The 22094-nt window shown below is 54.1% G+C and overlaps 11 protein-coding genes across 11 annotated transcripts; 6 read left to right on the plus strand and 5 right to left on the minus strand.

The window, feature by feature from the left end:
• Positions 1-881: 881 nt before the first annotated feature.
• Positions 882-1647, plus strand: J4E90_005240 (uncharacterized protein; the record flags this gene model as incomplete). Its single annotated transcript, XM_051434796.1, has 2 exons — positions 882-1173; positions 1232-1647. 2 exons carry the CDS (start codon positions 882-884, stop codon positions 1645-1647), a joined length of 708 nt encoding a protein of 235 aa, XP_051290820.1.
• A 1327-nt stretch (positions 1648-2974) lies between these two features.
• Positions 2975-4549, plus strand: J4E90_005241 (uncharacterized protein; the record flags this gene model as incomplete). Its single annotated transcript, XM_051434797.1, has 1 exon — positions 2975-4549. One exon carries the CDS (start codon positions 2975-2977, stop codon positions 4547-4549), a length of 1575 nt encoding a protein of 524 aa, XP_051290821.1.
• Positions 4550-5150: 601 nt separating this feature from the next.
• NDH2 (External alternative NADH-ubiquinone oxidoreductase mitochondrial) lies at positions 5151-6984 on the minus strand (the record flags this gene model as incomplete). Its single annotated transcript, XM_051434798.1, has 3 exons — positions 5151-6196; positions 6244-6582; positions 6636-6984. The coding sequence occupies 3 exons, from the start codon at positions 6982-6984 to the stop codon at positions 5151-5153; spliced, it is 1734 nt and encodes a 577-aa protein (XP_051290822.1).
• Positions 6985-8301: 1317 nt separating this feature from the next.
• J4E90_005243 (uncharacterized protein) lies at positions 8302-8661 on the plus strand (the record flags this gene model as incomplete). The annotated part of the gene is made up of 2 exons (XM_051434799.1): positions 8302-8382; positions 8446-8661. 2 exons carry the CDS (start codon positions 8302-8304, stop codon positions 8659-8661), a joined length of 297 nt encoding a protein of 98 aa, XP_051290823.1.
• Positions 8662-8817: 156 nt separating this feature from the next.
• Positions 8818-10348, minus strand: J4E90_005244 (uncharacterized protein; the record flags this gene model as incomplete). Its single annotated transcript, XM_051434800.1, has 2 exons — positions 8818-9701; positions 9751-10348. The coding sequence occupies 2 exons, from the start codon at positions 10346-10348 to the stop codon at positions 8818-8820; spliced, it is 1482 nt and encodes a 493-aa protein (XP_051290824.1).
• Positions 10349-10598: 250 nt separating this feature from the next.
• On the plus strand, positions 10599-12365 carry J4E90_005245 (uncharacterized protein; the record flags this gene model as incomplete). The annotated part of the gene is made up of 1 exon (XM_051434801.1): positions 10599-12365. The coding sequence occupies one exon, from the start codon at positions 10599-10601 to the stop codon at positions 12363-12365; it is 1767 nt and encodes a 588-aa protein (XP_051290825.1).
• Positions 12366-12912: 547 nt separating this feature from the next.
• J4E90_005246 (uncharacterized protein) lies at positions 12913-14533 on the plus strand (the record flags this gene model as incomplete). Its single annotated transcript, XM_051434802.1, has 2 exons — positions 12913-12961; positions 13014-14533. The coding sequence occupies 2 exons, from the start codon at positions 12913-12915 to the stop codon at positions 14531-14533; spliced, it is 1569 nt and encodes a 522-aa protein (XP_051290826.1).
• Positions 14534-14943: 410 nt separating this feature from the next.
• Positions 14944-16080, minus strand: J4E90_005247 (uncharacterized protein; the record flags this gene model as incomplete). Its single annotated transcript, XM_051434803.1, has 2 exons — positions 14944-15104; positions 15153-16080. 2 exons carry the CDS (start codon positions 16078-16080, stop codon positions 14944-14946), a joined length of 1089 nt encoding a protein of 362 aa, XP_051290827.1.
• A 343-nt stretch (positions 16081-16423) lies between these two features.
• J4E90_005248 (uncharacterized protein) lies at positions 16424-17158 on the minus strand (the record flags this gene model as incomplete). The annotated part of the gene is made up of 1 exon (XM_051434804.1): positions 16424-17158. One exon carries the CDS (start codon positions 17156-17158, stop codon positions 16424-16426), a length of 735 nt encoding a protein of 244 aa, XP_051290828.1.
• A 589-nt stretch (positions 17159-17747) lies between these two features.
• Positions 17748-21194, plus strand: POL3 (DNA-directed DNA polymerase delta; the record flags this gene model as incomplete). The annotated part of the gene is made up of 3 exons (XM_051434805.1): positions 17748-18140; positions 18193-20387; positions 20435-21194. The coding sequence occupies 3 exons, from the start codon at positions 17748-17750 to the stop codon at positions 21192-21194; spliced, it is 3348 nt and encodes a 1115-aa protein (XP_051290829.1).
• Positions 21195-21535: 341 nt separating this feature from the next.
• On the minus strand, positions 21536-21832 carry J4E90_005250 (uncharacterized protein; the record flags this gene model as incomplete). The annotated part of the gene is made up of 1 exon (XM_051434806.1): positions 21536-21832. One exon carries the CDS (start codon positions 21830-21832, stop codon positions 21536-21538), a length of 297 nt encoding a protein of 98 aa, XP_051290830.1.
• Between the last annotated feature and the right edge of the window lie 262 nt (positions 21833-22094).

Here is a 22094-nt window from a genome sequence, read left to right on the forward strand (position 1 = left end):
TTGGACTACGAATACTGGGCTTGGGATGAGGCGTTCATCACCGTGGATCGCGCATCGCTCAGCGCCGCCCTAAACAGTGTTAAGAGCACTTTGGTTCATTTTCGATTCTTCTGTCAAACGCATTCGCCAGGGCCCGTGAACGTCTACGGGAAATACGATTTTCGGGACTATCCCGTTCTCTCCTCTCTCCACGTCTCGCCTGTCATGTTACTAGGCGGTGAGGCTTCCCTTTGGCCCCGAATCGAGGAAATCATGCCATCGAGCTTGCAGGAGCTGTGCTTGGTCCATGATGATCTTCTCGAGTTCGGGAGCCCGAAGGAATTGATACCGTTGCTAGACGACTTTTTCCAGGGCGATTGGAGAGCTAAAACACCAAAGCTGCAACGCGTATACGCGACGCACAACAAGCCCTGGCGCAAGGCGTATAGGGCGAACTATCTGCGGCTTTTGAGCGAACGAAATGGATTAGAATGGGTAAACACTAGCTGAGCAAGAGAATGAAGATTTTGTATTTACAACACAAGGATTGTCGGAGATTCTGACAGAGGAACTCCGAAGCCGAGACAATACGAAATGTCCAAGCGGCTGCAGTTGTTGGTTTGCTAGCAGTCGGAGAGAAATGTTCCGCCGTGTACCGACATCACGATGATGGCGATGATGTTCGTGCTGCATCGGGAGCTGGACCCTGAGATCGCGTATTATGGGATGACGTCTTCGATTGACGACAGACGCGACGCGAGACCGTACAAAGACAATGGCATACCACGATTTCTTGCTGAATCTCATCCTACATCTACAATCCCATTTCGCTGCATCGCATTCGTACACGTGACACTACGTGCATTCCCACTACAACTTCGAACCCCATCACAGCCTCCAGTATGGGCAACACACAATCCACGGTGCGCTACCTTGCGCCGGCATCCTTCATCTACGACTTTGCTCTGCAACAATATGGCATCTTCTCGTCGCCCAACATGATGGATATCCATAACCGGAATCTTGCCGCTTTCAGCCCGTACCCATACTTCATTGGCGCATTCTTCTTCCCACAGCAAATCTTCCAGCTGGTCTGGTTGTGGAAGCTATGGAAGCAAGACGGTAATGCGCAAGAGTGTGCGATGATGAACAAGTTTGCTTGGGTTTACAGTCTGGGCAACTTTTGCATTGGAAGTACGTATTATTGAAGTACCACGTGGTGGTGTAGGATGTATACTGACGTATGCGACAGCTTGGATGTTCTTCTGGAACTCGAACAACCTAGAGACATCGAACATCTTCGTCATCATCAACACACTGGCACAAGTCGGTTACATCGCTACAGCGCTTGAGCCGCTCGACACGCGATCAACACCCAACCTCCTCACCCACATTGTCTCGAAGACATTCGCGGGTATCGGTGTACTGGATCTCCTTCACAACACATCTGCAGCCTACTTTGTAGGTGTAGAGCCCAGTTCGCTGGTGCAGGTGGCTACCGGTGTTGGCTTCGCTGCGGCGGCAAGCATGAGCGACTGGATCTTCGGCGGCTGCTTGGTATATGACCTCGTTGCGTTGACCGTCGGACAGGAAGGCAACTGGTCGAGGCTGCTTGGAGGATACGCGGCCATGACAGCGGGTATTGTGGCCTTCAGGAACTTCTTCTAGTAGGTGCACTCGGCCGTCGCATGCTGAGTCGTGCTGACGGATCGCAGTCCAAGGTGGAAGGCGCAGAAGGAGGGAAGGTACGCCAGGGTCGAGAATGGCGGTGACGTGGTTTAGATATTGGGGGTCGCAGGTCGCGATACTTACCTTGATGCGGACATCTCAGCGATGTGCACGTTGATTACTTCCTATAATGATAATTAAACTTCGTATCACATTGTGGTCTCGGTAACACTCCAGTCTGGTTCGCTCTTATCGATATGCAGGTTCCAGAAGCTGGAGACACCACGATGCCCTCAGGTCCAGCCTCACTCATGGTGGGTTTCTGTTACGTTTCGAGGCAGATCTTAGTGCAGTGTATTAGTTGAGGCTTGGAGGCCGAAGCGACGGACCCATCCGATGGCGGAGAGGAGGGGCAGATAGGCATGCATCGTCATTACAGCTGGCGCGCTATAGGCCGACCCCATATTGAAGTTGATCGATCTGTGATGTGCGTAGATCTCGCGATGCCAGATTGGTGCTGCGAGATCCAGCCGGTGTCCCTTCCGCGTGACGTGCCAGCCTGATGGTCGCCGCCAAGGCCCGCGAACGGCGGCAAGCAGCTCGGAGACATGTGCGCTAGCATAATGCGCGTGCACGCCCTTGCCCTCGAGATAAGCAACTCTTATCAATCACTCATAGCATCCCACCCGCCCAAGTCACACTGCTCCCGTCATGGCAGGCCTAGCCGCAACGGATATCGCTTGGCCTAGCATCGGTCATGCGAGCCCGCCGGGGGATCCTCTAGCATGTGGAGATGCTTCCTTTTGGGAGCCTGCGGTTGGCTGGGGTGGATGACTGTTGACGGCCGTGAGCTGCTGTATGTCTTCTGTCACACTGCTCTGACGTCTCGTGTCTTTTCTTCTACTCTTCCTCTTCCATTGCCTGCATCCCGCGCTTCTCGTGGCTGTCATAACCTCCGTTTCTGCACGCCGAGTCTTATCAGCAACTGACCGGTTCAACGACGTCACAGCGCCGAGCTTTGGGACAGCGACTCTCACGCGACAACTTATACATATCTCTTGAAGGGCGGTCGCTCGGCCTGTACTTCAATTCTGACACCGACGTTACGCGTGCGTCGTATACGAGGTTGCATCCACGCCTCTGTGGCTGTACCAAGAGCCCGAATCAGCGCCTGACCACCCAGCCTGCGCTACCGAGACGTGAGGAAGAAGCAAGAAGCATCCGGGACCACGCGCGTTGGAGTTCCGGTTGAATCTCTACGGCAGTCACTGTCCAGGAAGCTGCGTCGTTCCTTCCCATCGAACCCTCGAATTCGACCTATGGCACCATGCCTCCATACCTATCCCCCCTACACATAGCTAAACCCACATTACCACCGACCTGCGAACCTGCGAACGAGTTCCTCTATCATCTCTCGGCGGCATTGCACACCTGCGTACCTACGAACCTCGCGCTCGTCTCGACATTGCTCGGTACGTGCAGCATCATATCATGGCTGTTCGCACAGCTACCACAAATATACAAGAACCATAAGCTGAAGTCAACATCTGGACTGAGCGCGTTCTTTTTGACGGAATGGCTCCTGGGTGATGTGACGAACCTGCTGGGCTGCCTGTTCACCGGGCAGGCGTCATGGCAAGTCATAATCGCAGGCTACTACGTCTTCGTTGACTGCTGCCTGTGTGGCCAGTGGGTGTGGTACGAGCTGTTGCACCACGGACGGCCGCTGAGGCCGATCTGGGGCCGATGGAGCAGCTCAGCTGGCAGCGGTTCAGGTGGTGGAGGCTCTGCCATGCATCAGGTTCTGGATGGGATGAGCATAGGCGGTACGAACAACGCGTCTAGCCCGCCAAAGTCACCGCAAGATTCAAGCGATAGGAAGAACATTACACAGGACAGCGCGGCCAAAGACGTACCGCGCTCGAACGCGAAGGAAACCTTTAAGATACCCAACTTTGCGCGCTCGCCCATGCCTACGAAGGAATCATGGCAGAGTACATCTCCGTCAGGCGCATCACCCAACCCCAAGGTGCGCATAGCAGCCTCGAGCTCACCTATGCCCTCGCCCAAGACCGTACTATACATCACTCTCATGATCGCAGTACTCGCCAACCCTACTACCGCAACACCGATAAGTCCTTTCGCGCCAGGCCTCGCCCGCGCTCGCAGCCTTTCCGCTTACACAACTACCGCGACCAGCTCGCCCAGTGCCTCGGAAACCGCCGGCAAAGTCTTCTCATGGATGAGCACGTTCCTATACCTCGGATCGCGCCTCCCCCAACTCTACATGAACCAGGTCCGCAAATCGACAGCCGGTCTGTCTCCCACCCTCTTCGCAGCAGCCTTCTTCGGTAACCTCTTCTACTCGAGTTCTCTCCTTACAAACCCCTGCGCATGGTATGACTACGCGCCAGGCGAAGGCTCCGGCTGGGTCGACCCCCAAGGTAGTGTAAGAGCAGACTGGGTCCTACGCGCCGCACCCTTCTTCCTTGGCGCAGCAGGCGTGCTCCTCATGGACGCAGCAGTCGGTCTGCAATTCTGGCATTTTGGCGACGCCACACCCCGGGGCCGATCGCCAACGCCCCGCGACGACGAAGTCATCATCACCGTCGACGACCACGGTAAGCTGGTGCGCAGGAGTATGCATTGGCGTCGTGTGAGCGGGTGGATGAGGGGATGGGCTCCTGCTGTCAGTGTAGCTGCTACGCCGAATGTGAGCCGTGCGAATACGCCGATGGATTCTCCGAGGGATACCAGTCCGGCTAGTACAGCTGGAAGTAGTTCGAGCAAGAGTATTCCCATCAAGGGTAGGGGCAGCGCATTGGATGAGGCGAGGGCACTTCTGGGGACGAGCAGACATGCAAGTCCGAGGAGCTATGGCGCCGTGGGTAGTCCTAGGTAGTGGATTCGTTGCATTTGCGGCGATCGATGGATTTCTTGAGTGCGTGGCATCTTGCATCTACGATGGGCGTTTGGGAACTTCGGCCTTAAAGCTTATACATATTAGCTTACGAAATGATCAATATTCTTACCACAACAATTCTACTTCACAAGCGGCTTGCAAAACAATCACCGAGCTAACACGAAGCCAGTGTTCAGATAGATGGTAGAGAACAATAGCTGTAACGTAGTAATACTGCAGTTGATCTTCCGCTGTTTCATAAAGGTTCCTATCTATCTACGATTGTCCAAAGAAAGCAACCAAGTCTAACCCGCCTCTGACTCTGGCAAAAGGGAAAAAAGAGCACCAAAACGCCGAGCTCGACTAGTAACAAGAACATGTGACCAGACCGAAAACCCGAAGAGCCGCCCTACTGCTGCGAGGTATCACACCCTTATACAAAACGTGACGAGTAATCGTACAGAAGAAGCCGGGAGGTGTGTGTGTGTGTGGTGTACATAGGAAACGCCGTGGATAAGCGCTTGCCCTTCAGGAAGTCGAACTTTTAGGGAATCTCTAGAAAAGGATGGGAAGGGGTAACGCCATTTGGAGGGAGAGGCGTTTAGACACGCGAGACATCGCGACCGAAGCACTTGGCCTTGGCCCAGTCGAGCATGACCAATATCCTGTTGCGGGTGCTGAAGCACATGCTGAGGTAGGCGGAGCGCCAGAAGATGTAGGTGATGGTACCACCGGAAGCGATGTTGCCGGAGAACCACGAGATGTCGGCAACGGCCTTCTCAGAACCAATGTAGGCGAGCGAACCCTGGTGAGAGTACTCAAAGGGACCGATGGATTTGATCCTCCTCAGCCTCTGCTGCAGAGCCTTGATCTCGCCGAAGACCTTGTCACGGGCCTCCTTGCCGGGTGCCTTCTCCTGGGCGACGGAGAGCTCAGCAAGCTCACCCTCAATCTCGGAGGTCTTGGCCATGTTGTTGAACATGCGGGCGAGGAAAGCACCTTCCTGAGCAGCGACCTGGGCAGTGGGAGCGTAGTTGGCAACAGCGCAGTCACCGACGGCCCATACGTTCTCAGTACCCTTGACGACGAGGTACTCATTTACGGCGAGACCGCGGCGGGAGTCCTTCTGTGCGGGGATCTGGTTGATGAGGTCCTTGACGATGGGTCGGAGAGCGTTACCGGTGGCCCAGACAAGGAGACCATAGGGGATCTTCTCGAGCTGCTTCTTGCCGTCGGGGCCAGTCGACTCAGCCTCGATGAACTTGGGTGTGACGTTCTTGACCATGGTCTTTGTGCGGATGGTGATGGTCTCCTCCTTGAAAGTCTTCTCGGTGTAGTCGATGAGCTGCTTGGAGAACATGGGAAGGACATTGGGGAGGGCCTCGACGAGGGTGACGTGGAAGTTATCCTGGATCTCGGGAAGCCACTTCTTCAGATCGGAGTGGAAGAAGTCCTGAAGTTCACCGGCAAACTCGACACCGGTAGGTCCACCTCCGACAACGACCATGTGCAGCAGGCGCTTCTTCTCCTCGTCAGACTGGTCCTTGAAGGTAGCAGTCTCGCAGCAGTCCATGATACGGTTTCGGATGCGCTGGGCGTCGCCGACCTCCTTCAGGAAGAGACCGTTTTCCTTAACACCGGGGATACCTGTTCCATGTTAGCTGAGTTCGGGTGAGAATGGGCGGATGACGCACCGAAAGTGGCGTTCTCAGCACCAACACCAACGACGAGCATGTCAAAGGGCACCTCGGTCTGGGAGACGTCGCCCTTGATGTCGGAGTCGTCGCTGATGTAGACGACCTTCTTCTCGTAGTCGATCTTGGTGGCTTCGGCTTCGTAGTATTTGACCTGGGCCTTCTTGTGGCGCAAGAAGTTGCGGATGGGCTCCATGATGGAGCGGTGCTCGATGGTGCCGACAGTGCATGAGGGCAGGAGGGGGGTGAAGAGGAAGTAGTTGCGCGGGGAGACGACGATGACATTGTAGTTTTCCGTGTCGAGCTTCTTCAGCAGAGAGACGGAGCCCCAGCCGGTACCTGTCGCGTGTCAGATGCATTCGATGCGTGCTGGGTCATTCGTCGCTACTCACCGAGGACGACGAGCGTCTTCTTGCTTGGGTCAGGCGGCGGCTGGTCGGCGGGGTTGCGAGTCTCGTAGATGCCGTATCCGACGTATCCCAGGCCGGCGATGGCAGAGAGGTACGTGAGGCGCCAGGTCCAGCGCAGGAGGCGGAACCTCTTGGCCTTGGGCTTGGGCGCGCTGCTCGACTGCTGGCGGACAGACTGGCGGAGGGCAATCTGGTACTGCGTGGGCCGGGGCGTCCAGCGCGCTCTGTTGGCGATAAGCGACGGGCGCTGGGTGGTGAAGGTCCTGCGTCCAGCCAGCTGAACCTGCGAAAGCACATTGGCAGCGGCGAGCGGCCTCATGTTGGGTGCCATTGCAATGGTGGAAGCTGCGGGAGAGCTTCACGGAGTCAATGGCTGGGTGCGGGTGGTAGGGAGGCGAGCGAAGGGATGGTGAGGATGTCTCGTCGGAGCGCGGGAGTCAACTTTTTCTTAGCGATGACGAACACCCTACCAAGACGCCTCGCTCGCAGGGGTCTTTGCTTCTGCGCCGAAAGATAAGCCTTGTTCCAATTAAAGCCCGCCCTGCCCTGCCCACGCCCACACGCGAATTATTTCGAGCGCCAGGACAGCTACCATTAGTTCTCGAGGCCGATCACCCGCTACTCCCACGCTTTCGTTGGGATTGTGCTGATGCTCTTGTGGCTGCACCCAAACCTTCACCTCCACGTCCAGTCATACACATCATCACATAGAGTGCAAAATGCCTCATTGCATTCTCAATCCCTTGCGCCCCCATTGCTCAGCTCAACAAGTTATGGCCTCGCCATTCCTCGGCTCGGCACCGACTCCGGTGGCCAGCCATCGGCATGCACTTTTGCAGTGAGCACCCGCATCCGGTACCGCGGACGCACACATGGTGGCTTCAAGTGCCTTTTAGCCGAGCCGCATGTCCCTGAGCCTCAGCGACCTGCATACTGGCCTCGTAGACCGACGGAATTCCTGGTTTTGCGGACCCGCCTGCCCAGGGTTGTGGTAAATAGTCATCATCCTACATCGCCCGAAACGACACGCGCCACCCGTGCACCCTATGGATGACTCAAATACAGGATCTGGCAGGACGTGAAACGAGGGATATCTAAATTCGTGTTTTAATATTTGCCATCTCAGTGCTGGACATGACCATCCGTTCCTGCCCCACGAAATGTTGAATGCTACCTACGCTGCTTGTGGACTTGGCAGGAGCTATTTCGCCAGCATGATCCATGCATGCTTCCCTGAACTCATCTTGAGATTCTAGTGCTCCGTTACACATACACATAGTATGCACTTAGCTGCATGCTCTAATCGATTTCGCTAATCGCTTATACCGGACTTGCTCAACAGGTGCGCTCTTCTAAGCATACAACAAAATCAGACCCTCTAAAAAACATCTTGTGAATATGTAGCTCGGGACCGGAAGAATGTCATTCTGGATCGCGAACAGTAAGCTCAATTTACAAGAGACAATCTTGGAATGATGATGACATGCATTCACCCCGCTCCTTTGCTTATCGATAGACATCCCCCTCACCTAGTAGTCCACTACACAACAGTACAACGATACTCATCTCTCTAAACTTTCCAGTATTCAGGAACTACCCGTGAATCTAATACCATTCCTTTCTCCAAACACTGAAATCTATATAAACCATGCCCCACGCAACCGCAACCGTAAACGGCATCCTAGTAGCCGAGACCGACTCCTACGAAGTCGTCGACGGAAACATCTACGTAATCAACCCTCCTCCTTTCTTGCCCATAATAAGCCCCTTCAATCCATCTGATCCATGCCAGTTCCCACCCGACACCATTAAGAGCAACCACTTCAGCCCCACTTCAACCAAGACGCACTGCCCTTATAAGGGGGACGCAAGCTACTACACCGTCACAGCCAACAAGACGGAAGTAAAAGATGCAGCGTGGTACTACCCGGAGCCATTGGAAAGCATGAACAATATCAAGGGTTATGTTGCTTTCTACAAGGGAAAAGCTGAGGTGAAGAGTGAATAGACGAAAGACAAAGTAATATGGTGGTCATGGGGTTACGTGTGGATATGGGTATATTCAGTATCAATTGAACCCCAAAGAAACATGATGCAAATGTTCCTGTCTAGTAACGCCGATAAATGCTCATCATCATAACGTCTGGACTGGCTGTTCTCAGGCTCATGCATCAACAGCCATCATCATCGTGTCGTCGCCATCGATGCCTACAGCCGGAGGCTCGATCATGACACCCCGTCCCCTTCCTTGAAGCAATTCCCTTCGTACCTCCGCGCTAATGCTCCTGTGACCTCTTGTGAGCAGCAAGTCAAGCAGCGCCTCTCGTTGGTCCTCGGTGATGTCGTTCCTGTATCTTTGCGCAAAGGCAAGCAAGCACTGATGCCAGATTACAGGCAGTTTGCCGGTGTTGCCAAGGTCGCCAGCCACAGACTCGGTGTCCATGGCGTCGGCACTGCTGGCGCCCACGCCGCGGAAGCGCAGGAAGTGGAAGACGAGCGCGTCGATGACCTTGAAGGGTAGGGCGTACTTCTTCTCGAGAAGGGTCTTGATGAAGATGTTGCAGGGGCCGGCGGCATCGGGGTCAGACGACATTTGCTCGGCGGCGATTTCACACAGACGGTGGAGGGCGGCTGCGGAGTGTAGGACGGGGACGGAGACCTTGGCCACAACGGATGCCACGATCGTGGCGTCGCGCTGTGTGCAGGTGACGTCCGTGAGCATGGGGAAAACGACACCCTTGAAGAAGGCGCTGGGCTTGTAGAGCGCCTTCTTCAGCGCGTTGTACAGATGCACATTGAGCTTGTGTGTCTCTCGGATGTTCTGTTGTACCAAAGGTAGCAGTATGGTGTTGAGGAAGGTCTGCGCCGTTCGTGGGTCTCTGGAGATGAAGATTCGGGTCGCAGCGAAGGTGGCGTTGGGTGTCCAGTCGTCAGGACGTGTGATGGCGACGAGCGTTTCCCAGGCGGGGATCGTGGGCAGGATCTTGAAGGGCTTGGGCAGCTTGCCGCTCTTGTAGCGGCTCAGAATTAATCCAATCTTTGAGTATACTGTGCAGGCTTAGTAGAATTACGAGATTTTGCAGTGAGGATGCTGTACCTTCGACGACCTTTGCTGGTAGTTCGATTGCGTCTTCTGGAGCACCACCACCTTGAATCTCTGGTTGCTGTACTTCGCCTCCGGCTTCATGCGCAGCGATCTTCTCGAGGATGAGGGCTGCCAGATCTGTGCCGGGACCTGACTGTTGCGCTTCCTCGCCAGGCCATACGATGGGGTTGTCGTCTGTTGGTATGAACTTGTTCCATGCCGCCAGATCGTTCGCATCGATCTCGACCTCTTCCACCTCCTCATCGTCCTCGCCCCATGCTTCATCGTCATCTTCGCCTTGGATCAAATCCTCTCCTGGCATATCATCCTCGCCCATGCGTGTCTCGAAGTCAAAGGCTGGGTTAGCTTCTTGCGGTCTCCGGACCTTGTTCTCCCTCGCATCCTCCTCTTCCAGCTCTCTTCCGATTTCCAAGATTTTGCGCGAGCTCTTCGAGTCTACGTATTTCTGCTCGTCGTCTTCCTTGTCGCTCTTGTTTCGCTTTTGTCGCTTCGGCGCCTTGTTCTTCCACGGGTCGGAGGGCGCATATTCTTCGGCTAGAGGGTTGTGTCGCTGGTCGCGCACACCCGGCGATTTGGGTGCTTTCGGCATGGTGGGTATGTGGTCGCGAGCGGAGGATCAGAAGAGGTGCGATGTCTTTTTCTGAAGTTTTAGTAGAGTCGTGGCTGTAGTACAGATGTTTTTCAGAGTTGGCGGCAGTGAGTAGTAAAAGTTCGAGAACGGGATAAATTTTGGTGGGGTCTGCCTAGCGCCGCAACTTGCATGTCCAGGGTCGTGTCTTCCAACATAGCAGCTACAAGCAGCTGTCGCGCTTTCCACTCCAGCTACCACAACCCTCACAATGGCCGACTCACACCCCCCTTCGCGTTCCAATACACCCACACTCGTGCCTCCAATGCGGCGGCCACTCGAAGGAGACAATGCGCCCGCCGTGTCGTCTCCGCTCAACCCCAATCCCGATGCGGCAGCGCGTGCCAGACCGAAAGCTCCTGCGCGCGAGCAGAGAGAGAAGCGTGAGACGATCAAGAAACGCGAAGCTTCAGCGTCGACGCGCCAGGCCACTCCGAGCGCAAAGTCTAGCAAGAAAGAGCGTCCCTCAGCCGACTCACCCATGCGATATTCCATCCCCGAGCCCAGACCCTCCGACTATGAAGCGCCAAAAGACAGCACGCTGGTGTCACATGAGCCGAACCCCATGTACGCGCCTGATGGCGTCACCGAGCTGAAGAAGCCACACGATATCGCCTGGAACAAGAAGGGCTACAAGTACACCCACTGTGTCGCCGACCCGCTCTTCCGTCATAAGCAATACTACAGGCAGAGCGACTCCAGGCCGTATGGACCGCGAATGAGCCACGAAGACTGCGACAGATGGTTTCACTTCGATAACAGCGCGACAATCGTATCGCAGGAGAAGGGCTGGCGCATGGGACGCGGGAACGTAGTCGCGAGAGAAGGCAGGATATACTATGAGGTCAAGGTGCTCAGAGGCATACCCAAAGACGGCCCAAAGGATCCTATCGACCCTAAGACGGGAGAGACGAAACCTGGTCCCCACGTGAGAATGGGTTGGGCAAGGAGAGAAGCGCCGTTGGACGGACCCGTGGGCTTCGACGGCTACAGCTACGGCATCACCGACGCGCGCTTCGAGGCGCAACATCGATCGCGCGCCTCCAAGATCTTCAAGCCGCTCCCCAAGAACGCAAAGAGCAAGCACATGAAGGCCAGGCCCCCGCATGGCAAGCCAATGCCTGTTGAATATGTTATAGATCAGCATGTTCAAGAAGGCGATGTGATTGGACTTGAGATTCAGCTGCCGTCGCTCTCCATGCATCGCAAGGTCGTCGAAGGCATCTACAACCCAGCCGTGGACCTAGGAGATGGATTCGATACCGTCAGTAACCAAGACCCATTCGACCGTCCCATCGACATCATCCGCGATCGCATACCCGTGCCCTACAAAGGCAACTTCTACTTCGAGCAGCTCGACTACCAAGTCACAAAGATGGTGGAGGCTTACCACGACCGCGGTCCCGTACCCAAGATACACCCCTCGCCGAATCACGAAGACGTCAGTGTACGATCACTACCACACTCGCACATCAAGGTCTACAAGAACGGTGAGGAGGTCGGCATCGCTTTCGAGAACCTCCTCGCCTTCCTTCCTCCTGCTAGTATACCATCAGTCGAAGCCATCAAAGCTGGTGCGCGAACAGGCTTCGACGATGGCATGGTAGGATATCTGCCAGCCATCTCACTATTCAATGGTGGTGTTGCCCAGGTCAACTTCGGTCCCGACTTCTGGTGTCCGCCTGAAGAGATGGTGCAGCAGCGCCAGAAGGATACCCAGATGGTCGATGGTGATACAAACGAGCAGCAGATTCCCGATGGCCGTAAGCTGCGGGCTATTGGCGAACGATACAAGGAGCAGATTGCCGAGGACGTCGTCTGGGACATTATCGATGAAGTCGACTTCTTCTCCCAGGACGGAGGATGGGAGTACAAGGGCGAGGCTCCTCAGGACGTGGCAGGCAAATCTACGCCTAGGGCGCGTGGCTTTGCAAACGCGGATGAAAACATTGGTGTTGAGGTGGCCAAGCGATACTAATGAAGAACAAAAGTTGTTCTGGTGTTCAGTGGATTGTAATCATAGCGAGGCGTATAGGTATACCCGTTATCAATGATTGATATGCATCTCTCGACGTTTGATCTGGCGCCATTTCCGAATTGTCAGTCTCTCCTGTCCGCACCGATGCGATCGCCACGTTTGCGCCTTTGGTCCATTCGACAGATGGCAGCCTTCGTCTACGGCACTACGGCTTCTTGCTCCATCAAATGGCCGCCTAATCGCGTCACGTATAGCTATGCTTTGCTAAGACATCCCGCGCCCTACGCCCTACGCGGTGTTACAACTATTCGCATAAATTCCGCCCACAAACGTACTCTGCCAAAGAAGGCAATTAGCGCGGAATTAGCGACATCGGGCATCCTAAACATTTAAACTAGCGCAACGTGACCGTTTGCGCCAGCATTGAATATATACCCACGTATCCTGAGACTCTCAGTTATTCACATTCATAAACCATAGTCTAGAGAAGTCAATTGCCTTCTTCTTGTCTTCTTGCACACATTACTCCTTATCCCACTACCCCGCCATGAATTCTTCACAATTCCGAGAAGCGGCCAAAGGAGCCATTGACGAGAGTACGTACTCCCAATCTCACCGGATAGAAGCGTAAATTGACCTACCCTCAAGTCGCAACCTACTACGACACCCTCGAGGAACGCCCTGTCCTCCCCTCCGTCAAGCCAGGCTACCTACGCCCGCTACTTCCCGTCTCCACGCCCGAAGAAGGCGAAGCATGGGAGACGATCCAAGCAGACATCGACCGCGTCATCATGCCAGGTCTAACCCACTGGCAAAGCCCCAAATTCATGGCCTTCTTTCCGTGCAACTCGTCCTTCGAAGCCATGATAGGCGACATGTACAGCGGAGCCTTCAACGCCGCAGCCTTCAACTGGATCTGCTCGCCCGCGATTACAGAGCTTGAAACTGTTGTCATGGACTGGATCGCCAAGCTCATCGCTCTCCCGAAAGACTTTCTCAGTGACGGCGAGGGCGGAGGCATCATCCAAGGTACCGCCAGTGAAGTCGTACTAACAGCCCTTGTTGCCGCCCGCGAACGCCTCATCCGCCGTAAACTGGGCGATATGCCTGAAGGCGAAGAGAGGATGGACAAGGCAGCCGATATCCGGGGTAAGCTCGTGGCGCTGGGTTCCGAGCATGCGCATTCGAGTACGCAGAAAGCGGCTATTATCGCAGGAACCAGATACCGCAGTGTACCCGCATCCAAGGAATCAAACTACAGCGTCACGGCCTCTGCGCTGCGTAAAACCATCGAAGAGTGCCGTGCAAAGGGGCTGGAACCGTTTTACTTCACCGTCACGATTGGTAGCACGGGGACGTGCGCTACCGACGACTTGGAAGGTATCGCGGCGCTCGCGAAAGAGTTTCCGGACCTGTGGATTCATGTCGATGCCGCGTATGCGGGCTCTGCGCTCGTGTGTCCCGAGTATCAGCATCTGTGCAAGCCGATTGCGGCGTTTGACTCGTTCAACTTCAATTTGCACAAGTGGTTGTTGGTCAACTTTGATTGCTCGGCTTTCTTTGTCAAGAAGAGGAGGGATTTGATGGATACGTATAGTATCACGCCAAGTTACCTGCGCAATCCTCATTCCGAACAAGGCCTCGTTACAGACTACAGGGATTGGCAGATTCCGCTCGGTCGGAGGTTCAGGAGTCTCAAGGTTTGGTTCGTGTTGAGGAGTTATGGGGTTAACGGTCTGAGGCAGTTCATCAGGAAGCACATCAAGTTGGGAGAGTACTTCCATGAGCTGCTGCTGTCGAAGCCGGAGTTGTTCAGCGTGACTACTAAGCCGGCGTTTGGACTCGTCACATTCCAGGTCAAGCCGAACATGGCTTCGGATACGGCGAAGGCGGCGAATCAGGCTGACCCGTCGCACGAGGCACTGCAGAATGACTTCCATACTGATGCTGAGGCCCAGTACAAAGAGATGGTTAATCAGAAGACGAAGGAGGTTTACGAGAAGATTAACAGCAAGGGCGATTTCTTCCTGACAAGCACGGTTGTGGGTGGACTTTATGTCATTAGGGTGGTCAGTGCGACGATCAAGAGTGAGGAGAAGTGGATGAAGCAGATTTTTGATGAGTTGGTGGAGGCTGCGGATGGCAAGGGCGATGATAAGGCAGCTTGAGTGTAGCTTGTGTTAGTCTTATGCTATCATTCCTCCTTCATTCCTTCCACATGCGATACAAAGCCATGGGTTTTATAAAGATTGAGAGAACATTTACACAACGCAGCACCGTATCTATCATATGCATGCCACCAGGGGGTCTACATGAGCGCTTCGCTACCTACGCTGCGGCCCGAAAGTATCTTGTGGGTGCCAGGCCTCTCCGAGAGGTCACGAACATGGCAGCGTTGATTCAATGTAGGAGGAAAAGAGGCCATGAAGCCCCAGGGGGTCACAGCGTCCACGTAGACCTCAGTGCGATGAGTAAGGACGTTAGATGCTTAGAACGTGGGAAATAGAAACGGCAATATATAGTAGAAAAACACGACATGGAGATCAAGATGTCATTGCATGAATGTGAAGTGCTGTTATCAGTCCAACCGTAATATCCGCACCGCATTTCCACCAAGAACATCCTGTGCTTTCTTGTCATCCGTCGAAAAGGCTTTCGAGATAGCCCCATAGTTCGCGTTTACACTGTGCCACTCCTTCGCGTCTTCTTCGAGCGGCGGGAAGAATGGATGATCAGTGCCTGCTATCGTTAGCTCCTAGTATCACAATTTCGAGCACATATGCTTACCAAACAACAACCGGTCCGACCCTGATGCATCGAGAGCGGCCTTCAACCCAACTTCCGAGTATATGACAGCGTCCAGGTAGATGTTCGTCTTCAGAATATCCCATACGTCCCTCCTGTTCTGTGTCTTGCCATGCTTCTTCAGGTGACCATCGTGCAAGATGCAAGACTCAATGCGACCTGCCAAAAACGGCATTGTACCTCCTGAGTGTGCCAGTAGTACGCTCAGCTTTGTGAACCGATCCCAGACGCCGCTCAACAGCATCCTCGTCACCGCAATGGTTGTCTCCAGGGGGAAGCCAAGTGCTAATGGTAGAACGTGTCCGTATTCGCTCGCGCGGGGTCCGTAGATGGACGTAGGTAGACCGTAGTGCGGGTGGAGGAAGATGAGCTGTTGGTGCTTCTCCAATGCTGCGTAGACGGGATCGAGGTTCTCGTCGTCGAGCCCTTGTCCAAGACCTGAGGTGCCCATGACGACACCGCGTGCGTACTTGAGCGTGCTTAGTCTCTCGATCTCGGCGGTTATGACTTCAGGCGATGCGGAGAGTGGGAGGGTGCCGAAGAAGTACAGTCGACCGGGGTACTGCGAGCATTGGTCGTTTACATCGTCGTTGATCTTCTTCGCTGCTTCGCCTGCTTCGTCTGCTGGGAGGAAATCTAGCCAAGGGTTTGCTAACGAGATGACGGACTTGTCGATCTTGTGTAGGTCCATGAAGGCTATCTTTTCTTTGATCTCGTAGTATTCGGAGCCAATAGGGCGGCCGCGGGAGGTTGAAGGTGTTGAAGGGTCATCTTCTCCGGGAAGGATGATGAGACGTGCTGAGTCTGGTGCATCGGGGAATGTTCGAACGTATGGTACGGTTGTTCGTGAGCGTAGTAGCTCCATGTATTTGGGAGGGTAAACATGGGTGTGGACGTCGACGATCGTCATGCTGGCTGATGGGACGCGTTTTACGCGTCAACGTATGAGTGAAGGTGCTACGGTGGTGTGTTGACACTTCAACCGCGTTATTGGGAGTGAAAGAGAAGCCAAAGAATTGTCAGGCTATTCGGTCTGACAGACAAGATGTATCGTGGATGTTTTGACCCTGGTGGGGTAGCTTGAACTGCCCCACTACCGGGCGTCCAGCATCCCACCTTCCCCAAGCGGCAAGAAGCTATGGAGCCGTTGACGGAGATGGCCGCGATGAATATGTGTCACTTTGATATGTCGAAATGTCCTGTTACGTACTGCATTCGGGACGAGTTTAGATGGTCAGTGGAACTGCGGCCGATCAAGCCCATGTCCTCAAGAAGACGTTCGGCGGCTTGTCCCAGGTCTCGAACTCTGCATCCACCTCCCACGGAATATCTCCTGTACCCTCATCCTTGAACCCCAGTCTCCTATACACGGGTCTTCCCATAGTGCTTCCCTCTGTTGTGCACTCCAAGTTGCCCCTCTTCTTTGCCTCCTCAAGACCGACCTCCACCAGCTTGGCAGCAATGCCGCGACGCTGGTATGCTGGATCAACAGCACAGCAGTCCAATGTGAAGATAGCGGGCGGATTGCGGCCTGACTTCTCGACTTCTCGCATGTATGCGATACGTCGTTTCCATAGTGAGTTGAACATTTGCGTTGCAAACCGCCGTTTCTGGTCGTCGTAATCAGTGAGAGCTTCCTCCATGTCGCCGTAGAACGGGTCGCCATAGCCTTCCACGAACGACAGCTGCTTCCAGATGGCAATTCCAGCAACTCGTCTTTCGCCCTGATTATCTGGATCAGGCACGGTGGCCTTGAGATAGAGGGCATTGCGTTGTCCGTCTTTGTTGGTGGTGATGGACTGCCATCTCTTCGTCAGGATCTGAGCTTGCTTCGCCTGCCCTTCTTCCGTGTCCCAGCCGGGTGTCATCAGTCGCCATAGGGCATCTTTGGCTTGGTGGCCGAAGGCTTCGGAAAGACAATGCTGCGCTTGCCTAAAGTCTCGTTCTGTCTCGCAAGGTGATATGATGACGTCGTTATTCGCGGTCATATTGAAGGTAAGCAGAAGTGGTGTGAGTGCAGTTGTACTTTACGTGGAGTATGTTGGGGAACACGGCGGATTTATGTCTGGGGTTAGTACACTAGAATCGAATGACTAAAGACCCATAAAACGCCATCGCCTTAAGTCTCGCGGACAACTCTGCTGATGCCTAGTTCTTGGCATGGTATCCCAATGTAGTATCGCATCCTGATGAAGAAGACGAGTGTCAGAGTTCAAAGGAAACAGCGTCATAACGCAAGTCCACTATGAGGCATTACGCTGCAGGCAATATTATAGAGAAGAGCTAGCGAGGAAGTTGAATGCACCTATTGAGATGAGCTCAGTGAAGGACCTTGGAAATCGACGTGTGCGCGTGGAGATGCAAAAGGGCGCAGAGAGGGTTGGGATGGGAGCGTGGATGGCAGGCGACGGCTAGCGTGGCGCAAATCAATTAGCAGGGATGACGCGCTCGCGCCTGCGACACGCTTTCGCGTTCTCCCTGGGCGCCTTCCATCTACTCCACCAACAACAAACACACACCCACCAATCCTCCCTTATCACGCGCTTGGGTGTTGTATCTGTCCTTCACATCCTCAAGATGCCAGGAGCCGTCACAAGAGCGCCGGCGAAGCGCGCCCTCGCCGAAACATCCAGCACACGCACCAATGTGCAGCCGTCGCCCCACTCGTCCAAGAAGCTGAAGCTCCAGAATGGCAATGACAAGAGTAGACCGCCAACCAAGACGGTCAATGGCTCCTTCAACTCGAGCCAGGTGGGCCCGAGCCAGTTCGAGGAGACGCTGGAGAAGATGACGCAGGACATGGAGACGCTGAAGAAAGACAACACAGAGAAAGACCAGCAATGGCGGCGGCCTGCCTTGCCCGAGGACTTCAATGAGATGACACAAAACCTTGTCTTCCAACAGATCGAGGCTGAAGAGGGCGTGTTAAATGGCGGAAAAACAACCGTCAAGCTCTTTGGTGTCACAGAGGTGAGAAGCGTGCACATGGCATACATCGACTTTGACTGACCGTATATCATAGACTGGCCACTCCGTTCTCATCCACGTCACTGGCTTCCAACATTACTTTTACGTTGCCGCACCCCTTAACTTCCACAAAGAAGACTGCGAACCGTTCAAGGTCTTCCTCGAGAGCGAATGCCAGAAGAACTTCAACCAACACTCAGCTGTCATCGCGTCGGTACAAATGTGCATGAGAGAGAACATCCTGCGCTTTCAGGGCAATCAGAAGAGCCCATACCTCAAGATTACAGTGACTGATCCGAAAATGATCAATCGCGTGCGGATGATGGTGCAAAAGGGCAATGCCAATTACAAGCGACTCTGGCCGGCCAGAGAGGACGGTATCCTCACATTCGACAACATCGCCTACGTACTGCGCTTTATGATCGACACCAAGGTCGCCGGTATGTGCTGGGTCGAAGTTCCAGCAGGCAAATACAGAATGATCAGCCCCCGCGACCGACACTCTAACTGCCAGATTGAGGCACAGCTACACTACAGCGATTTGATCGCCCACCAATCTGAAGGCGAATGGGCCAAACTCGCCCCCCTTCGCATCCTCTCCTTCGATATCGAGTGCGCTGGCCGCAAAGGTGTCTTCCCAGAGGCGAACGTCGACCCCGTCATCCAAATCGCAAACGTCGTTACAAGATATGGAGAACCAAAACCCTTCGTCAGAAACGTCTTCTGTCTGGATACAGTCAGCCCGATCGTTGCGACACAGGTCTTGTCATTCCAAGATGAGGGCGAGATGCTGATGAAGTGGCGAGACTTCGTAGAAGAGGTCGACCCAGACGTCATCATCGGCTACAACATCAACAACTTCGACTTTCCATATCTGCTCGACCGCGCAAAACATCTCAAGCTACAGAAGTTCCCGTATTGGTCCCGTCTAAAGACGGTACAGTCCAAGGTAGAGAGCTCGAATTTCTCGAGTAAACAACTAGGAAACCGAGACACAAAGACTACCAACACCAACGGTCGTCTCCAGCTTGACCTGTTACAGCTCATTCAGCGAGACCATCAACTACGCAGTTACACGCTCAACTCGGTGTGCGCTCACTTCTTGAAAGAACAGAAGGAGGATGTACACCACAGCATGATCACAGAGCTGTTCAACGGCGACTCCAACTCCCGGCGACGATTGGCTGTATACTGTTTGAAGGATGCCTATCTACCGCAGCGATTGCTCGACAAGCTCATGTGTCTGGTCAACTACACGGAAATGGCTAGGGTTACAGGTGTGCCTTTCAATTACCTTCTGGCCCGTGGACAACAAGTTCGCTTCATTAGCCAGCTCTTCCGTAAAGCACTCGACCATCAACTCATCGTTCCGGACCTCCCGAACCAAGGCGACAGCAGTGACCAGTACGAAGGTGCGACCGTTATTGAACCCAAGCGCGGCTACTACAAGGAACCTGTCGCGACCCTCGATTTCGCATCGCTATACCCCAGTATCATGCAGGCCCACAACCTGTGCTATACGACCTGGCTCGACAAGCAGACGGTAGAGAAACTCAAGATGAAGAAAGACGAAGACTATATTGTCACTCCAAACGGTGACATGTTCTGCACAGCGAAAACTCGGAAGGGACTCTTGACCGAGATTCTGGAGGAATTGCTGGGTGCGCGTAAGAGGGCGAAGAAGGAGTTGGCGATCGAGACCGATCCTTTCAAGAAGGCTGTGCTCAACGGTCGTCAGTTAGCTTTGAAGGTCAGCGCCAACTCGGTTTACGGTTTGACAGGTGCCACCAACGGAAAGCTACCGTGTCTTGCCATCGCCAGTAGTACCACAAGTTTCGGCCGCCAAATGATTGAAAGGACCAAGGCGGAAGTCGAGGCAAAGTACAACATCGCGAACGGATACACACACGACGCAGAGGTCATCTACGGTGACACGGATTCCGTCATGGTGAAGTTTGGTACGTCCGAACTAGCGGAGGCGATGAAGCTAGGTGAGGAAGCTGCGGACTACGTCTCTTCGAAGTTCGTGAAGCCAATCAAGCTGGAGTTCGAGAAGGTCTACTTCCCCTACCTGCTCATCAACAAGAAGCGTTACGCTGGTCTCTACTGGACGAATCCGCACAAGTGGGACAAGATGGACACGAAGGGTATTGAGACGGTCCGCCGTGATAATTGCCGCCTGGTCCAGACTGTCATCGAAACTTCGTTGCGCATGCTCTTGATCGACCAGGACCCAGAAGGTGCCCAAGAGTAAGTCATTCCGCCATCTCCGCAACTTCATCACTAACATCGGATAGATTCGTCAAGGAGACCATTGCGGATCTGTTGCAGAACAAGGTGGACATGTCTAACCTTGTCATCACCAAAGCCCTTACCAAGCAAGAGAACAAGGACGGGACAGGTGGTTACGCCAACAAACAAGCACACGTCGAGCTTGCCGAACGCATGAAGAAGCGCGACGCCGGTTCAGCGCCTGCTCTGGGTGATCGTGTCGCCTACGTTATGATCAGAGCCGCCACCGGTGCGAAGAACTTCGAGAAGTCTGAGGATCCCCTCTTTGTCCTCGAAAACAACTTGCCCATCGACACACGTTACTACTTGGACAACCAACTTGCGAAGCCACTGGGCAGAATCTTCGAGCCTATTCTAGGTGAGAAGAAGGCAGCCTCGTTACTCACTGGTGATCACACGCGTTCCATCACCGTCGCGGCACCCACGGTGGGTGGTTTGATGAAATTCGCCAAGAAGACATCAACATGCATGGGATGCAAGAAGCCACTTACCGCTGCGCATGAGAAGGACGGCGCCGTTTGTGAGAACTGCCGACCTCGTATCGCCGAACTCTACACAAAGACGCTAGGCAAAGTCAGTGAGCTTGAAGTTCGCTTCTCACGCCTTTGGACCCAATGCCAGCGATGCCAGGGCAGTGTTCACTGTGAAGTCATCTGCGCATCCAAGGATTGCCCCATCTTCTACATGCGCATGAAGGCGAGGAAGGATGTTGAAGACGCAGGCAAAGAGCTGGTGCGTTTCGACAAGGACGCGGCGCTGTGGTAATCGTTTGCTATCCTACAAATAGCATGTAATAAGTGTGTGGTGTTTTTGGCGTTTCGATGGCATGGATATCCGTCTGTACAAATATGGGGGCTCACTGAGCATGATTAAGATGCGTAGCGATATCAGCATGTATCTCAATGAATATTGTTGCAATCACTTGTTGCATTTTTTTTGTCTTGCGATTGTTCCAGTGAAGGCGCTGAACCGCATCCGAACTTCCTCGGTGCTCCTTCCTTCCTCACGAGCCGACTCTTGTCTGCGACGGTTTACTCACCACCTGGTGTTCTTTGCACATCGCCACAACACAAGCTCAATGCTTTGGACTTGAGATTGCAAAAGCATCAGCGCCACATGCCCTCGAAGCCCCTCGTCCCTCCACTACCGAAACCCTCCTGTTCACGCGCTTGCCCCTCGTCCAAATCATGCGTCTCGCTGCTCTCCAGGCCAGCAACAAACATCTGAAAACTCCAGAGCAAGGTTTGGAATAACATGACCTCCTTCTGTTGTCCGAGCAGTCTCGCAATGACCTCCTGCATCTCTGGAGAAGTAGTCCTAGTGGCTGTTGCGTACTGTGTCTCGAATTCGGTGTAGGCCACGACGTAGGCGTTGTTTTGGGCGACGTAGAGGTCTGTGAGCATGGTTTAGTGGGCGCGGAGGGTGGTGAGGAGGGCTGAGGAGGATTTGGCTCCTGGAAGCAGGGGTATTGCGAGTGTGATTGGGTGGCGAGCTGTGAGAGCTGGTATGCTATGTTGCGAGTCGGACATTGTGGCGGCGGTGGTGGTGGTGATTTTGAGATCTGGGATCAGCTTTGAAGCTCCAGGAATACCTGAAGGTGGCGAAAGTAGGCGATGTCACGGCTGTGATCGAGGCCGACGGGAGAGGGTGTGCGCGAACGCGAGA

This window comes from Alternaria incomplexa (assembly GCF_024043165.1).
Source record: "Alternaria incomplexa strain BMP 0042 chromosome Unknown scaffold_7, whole genome shotgun sequence".
NCBI classification, from domain to species: domain Eukaryota; kingdom Fungi; phylum Ascomycota; class Dothideomycetes; order Pleosporales; family Pleosporaceae; genus Alternaria; species Alternaria incomplexa.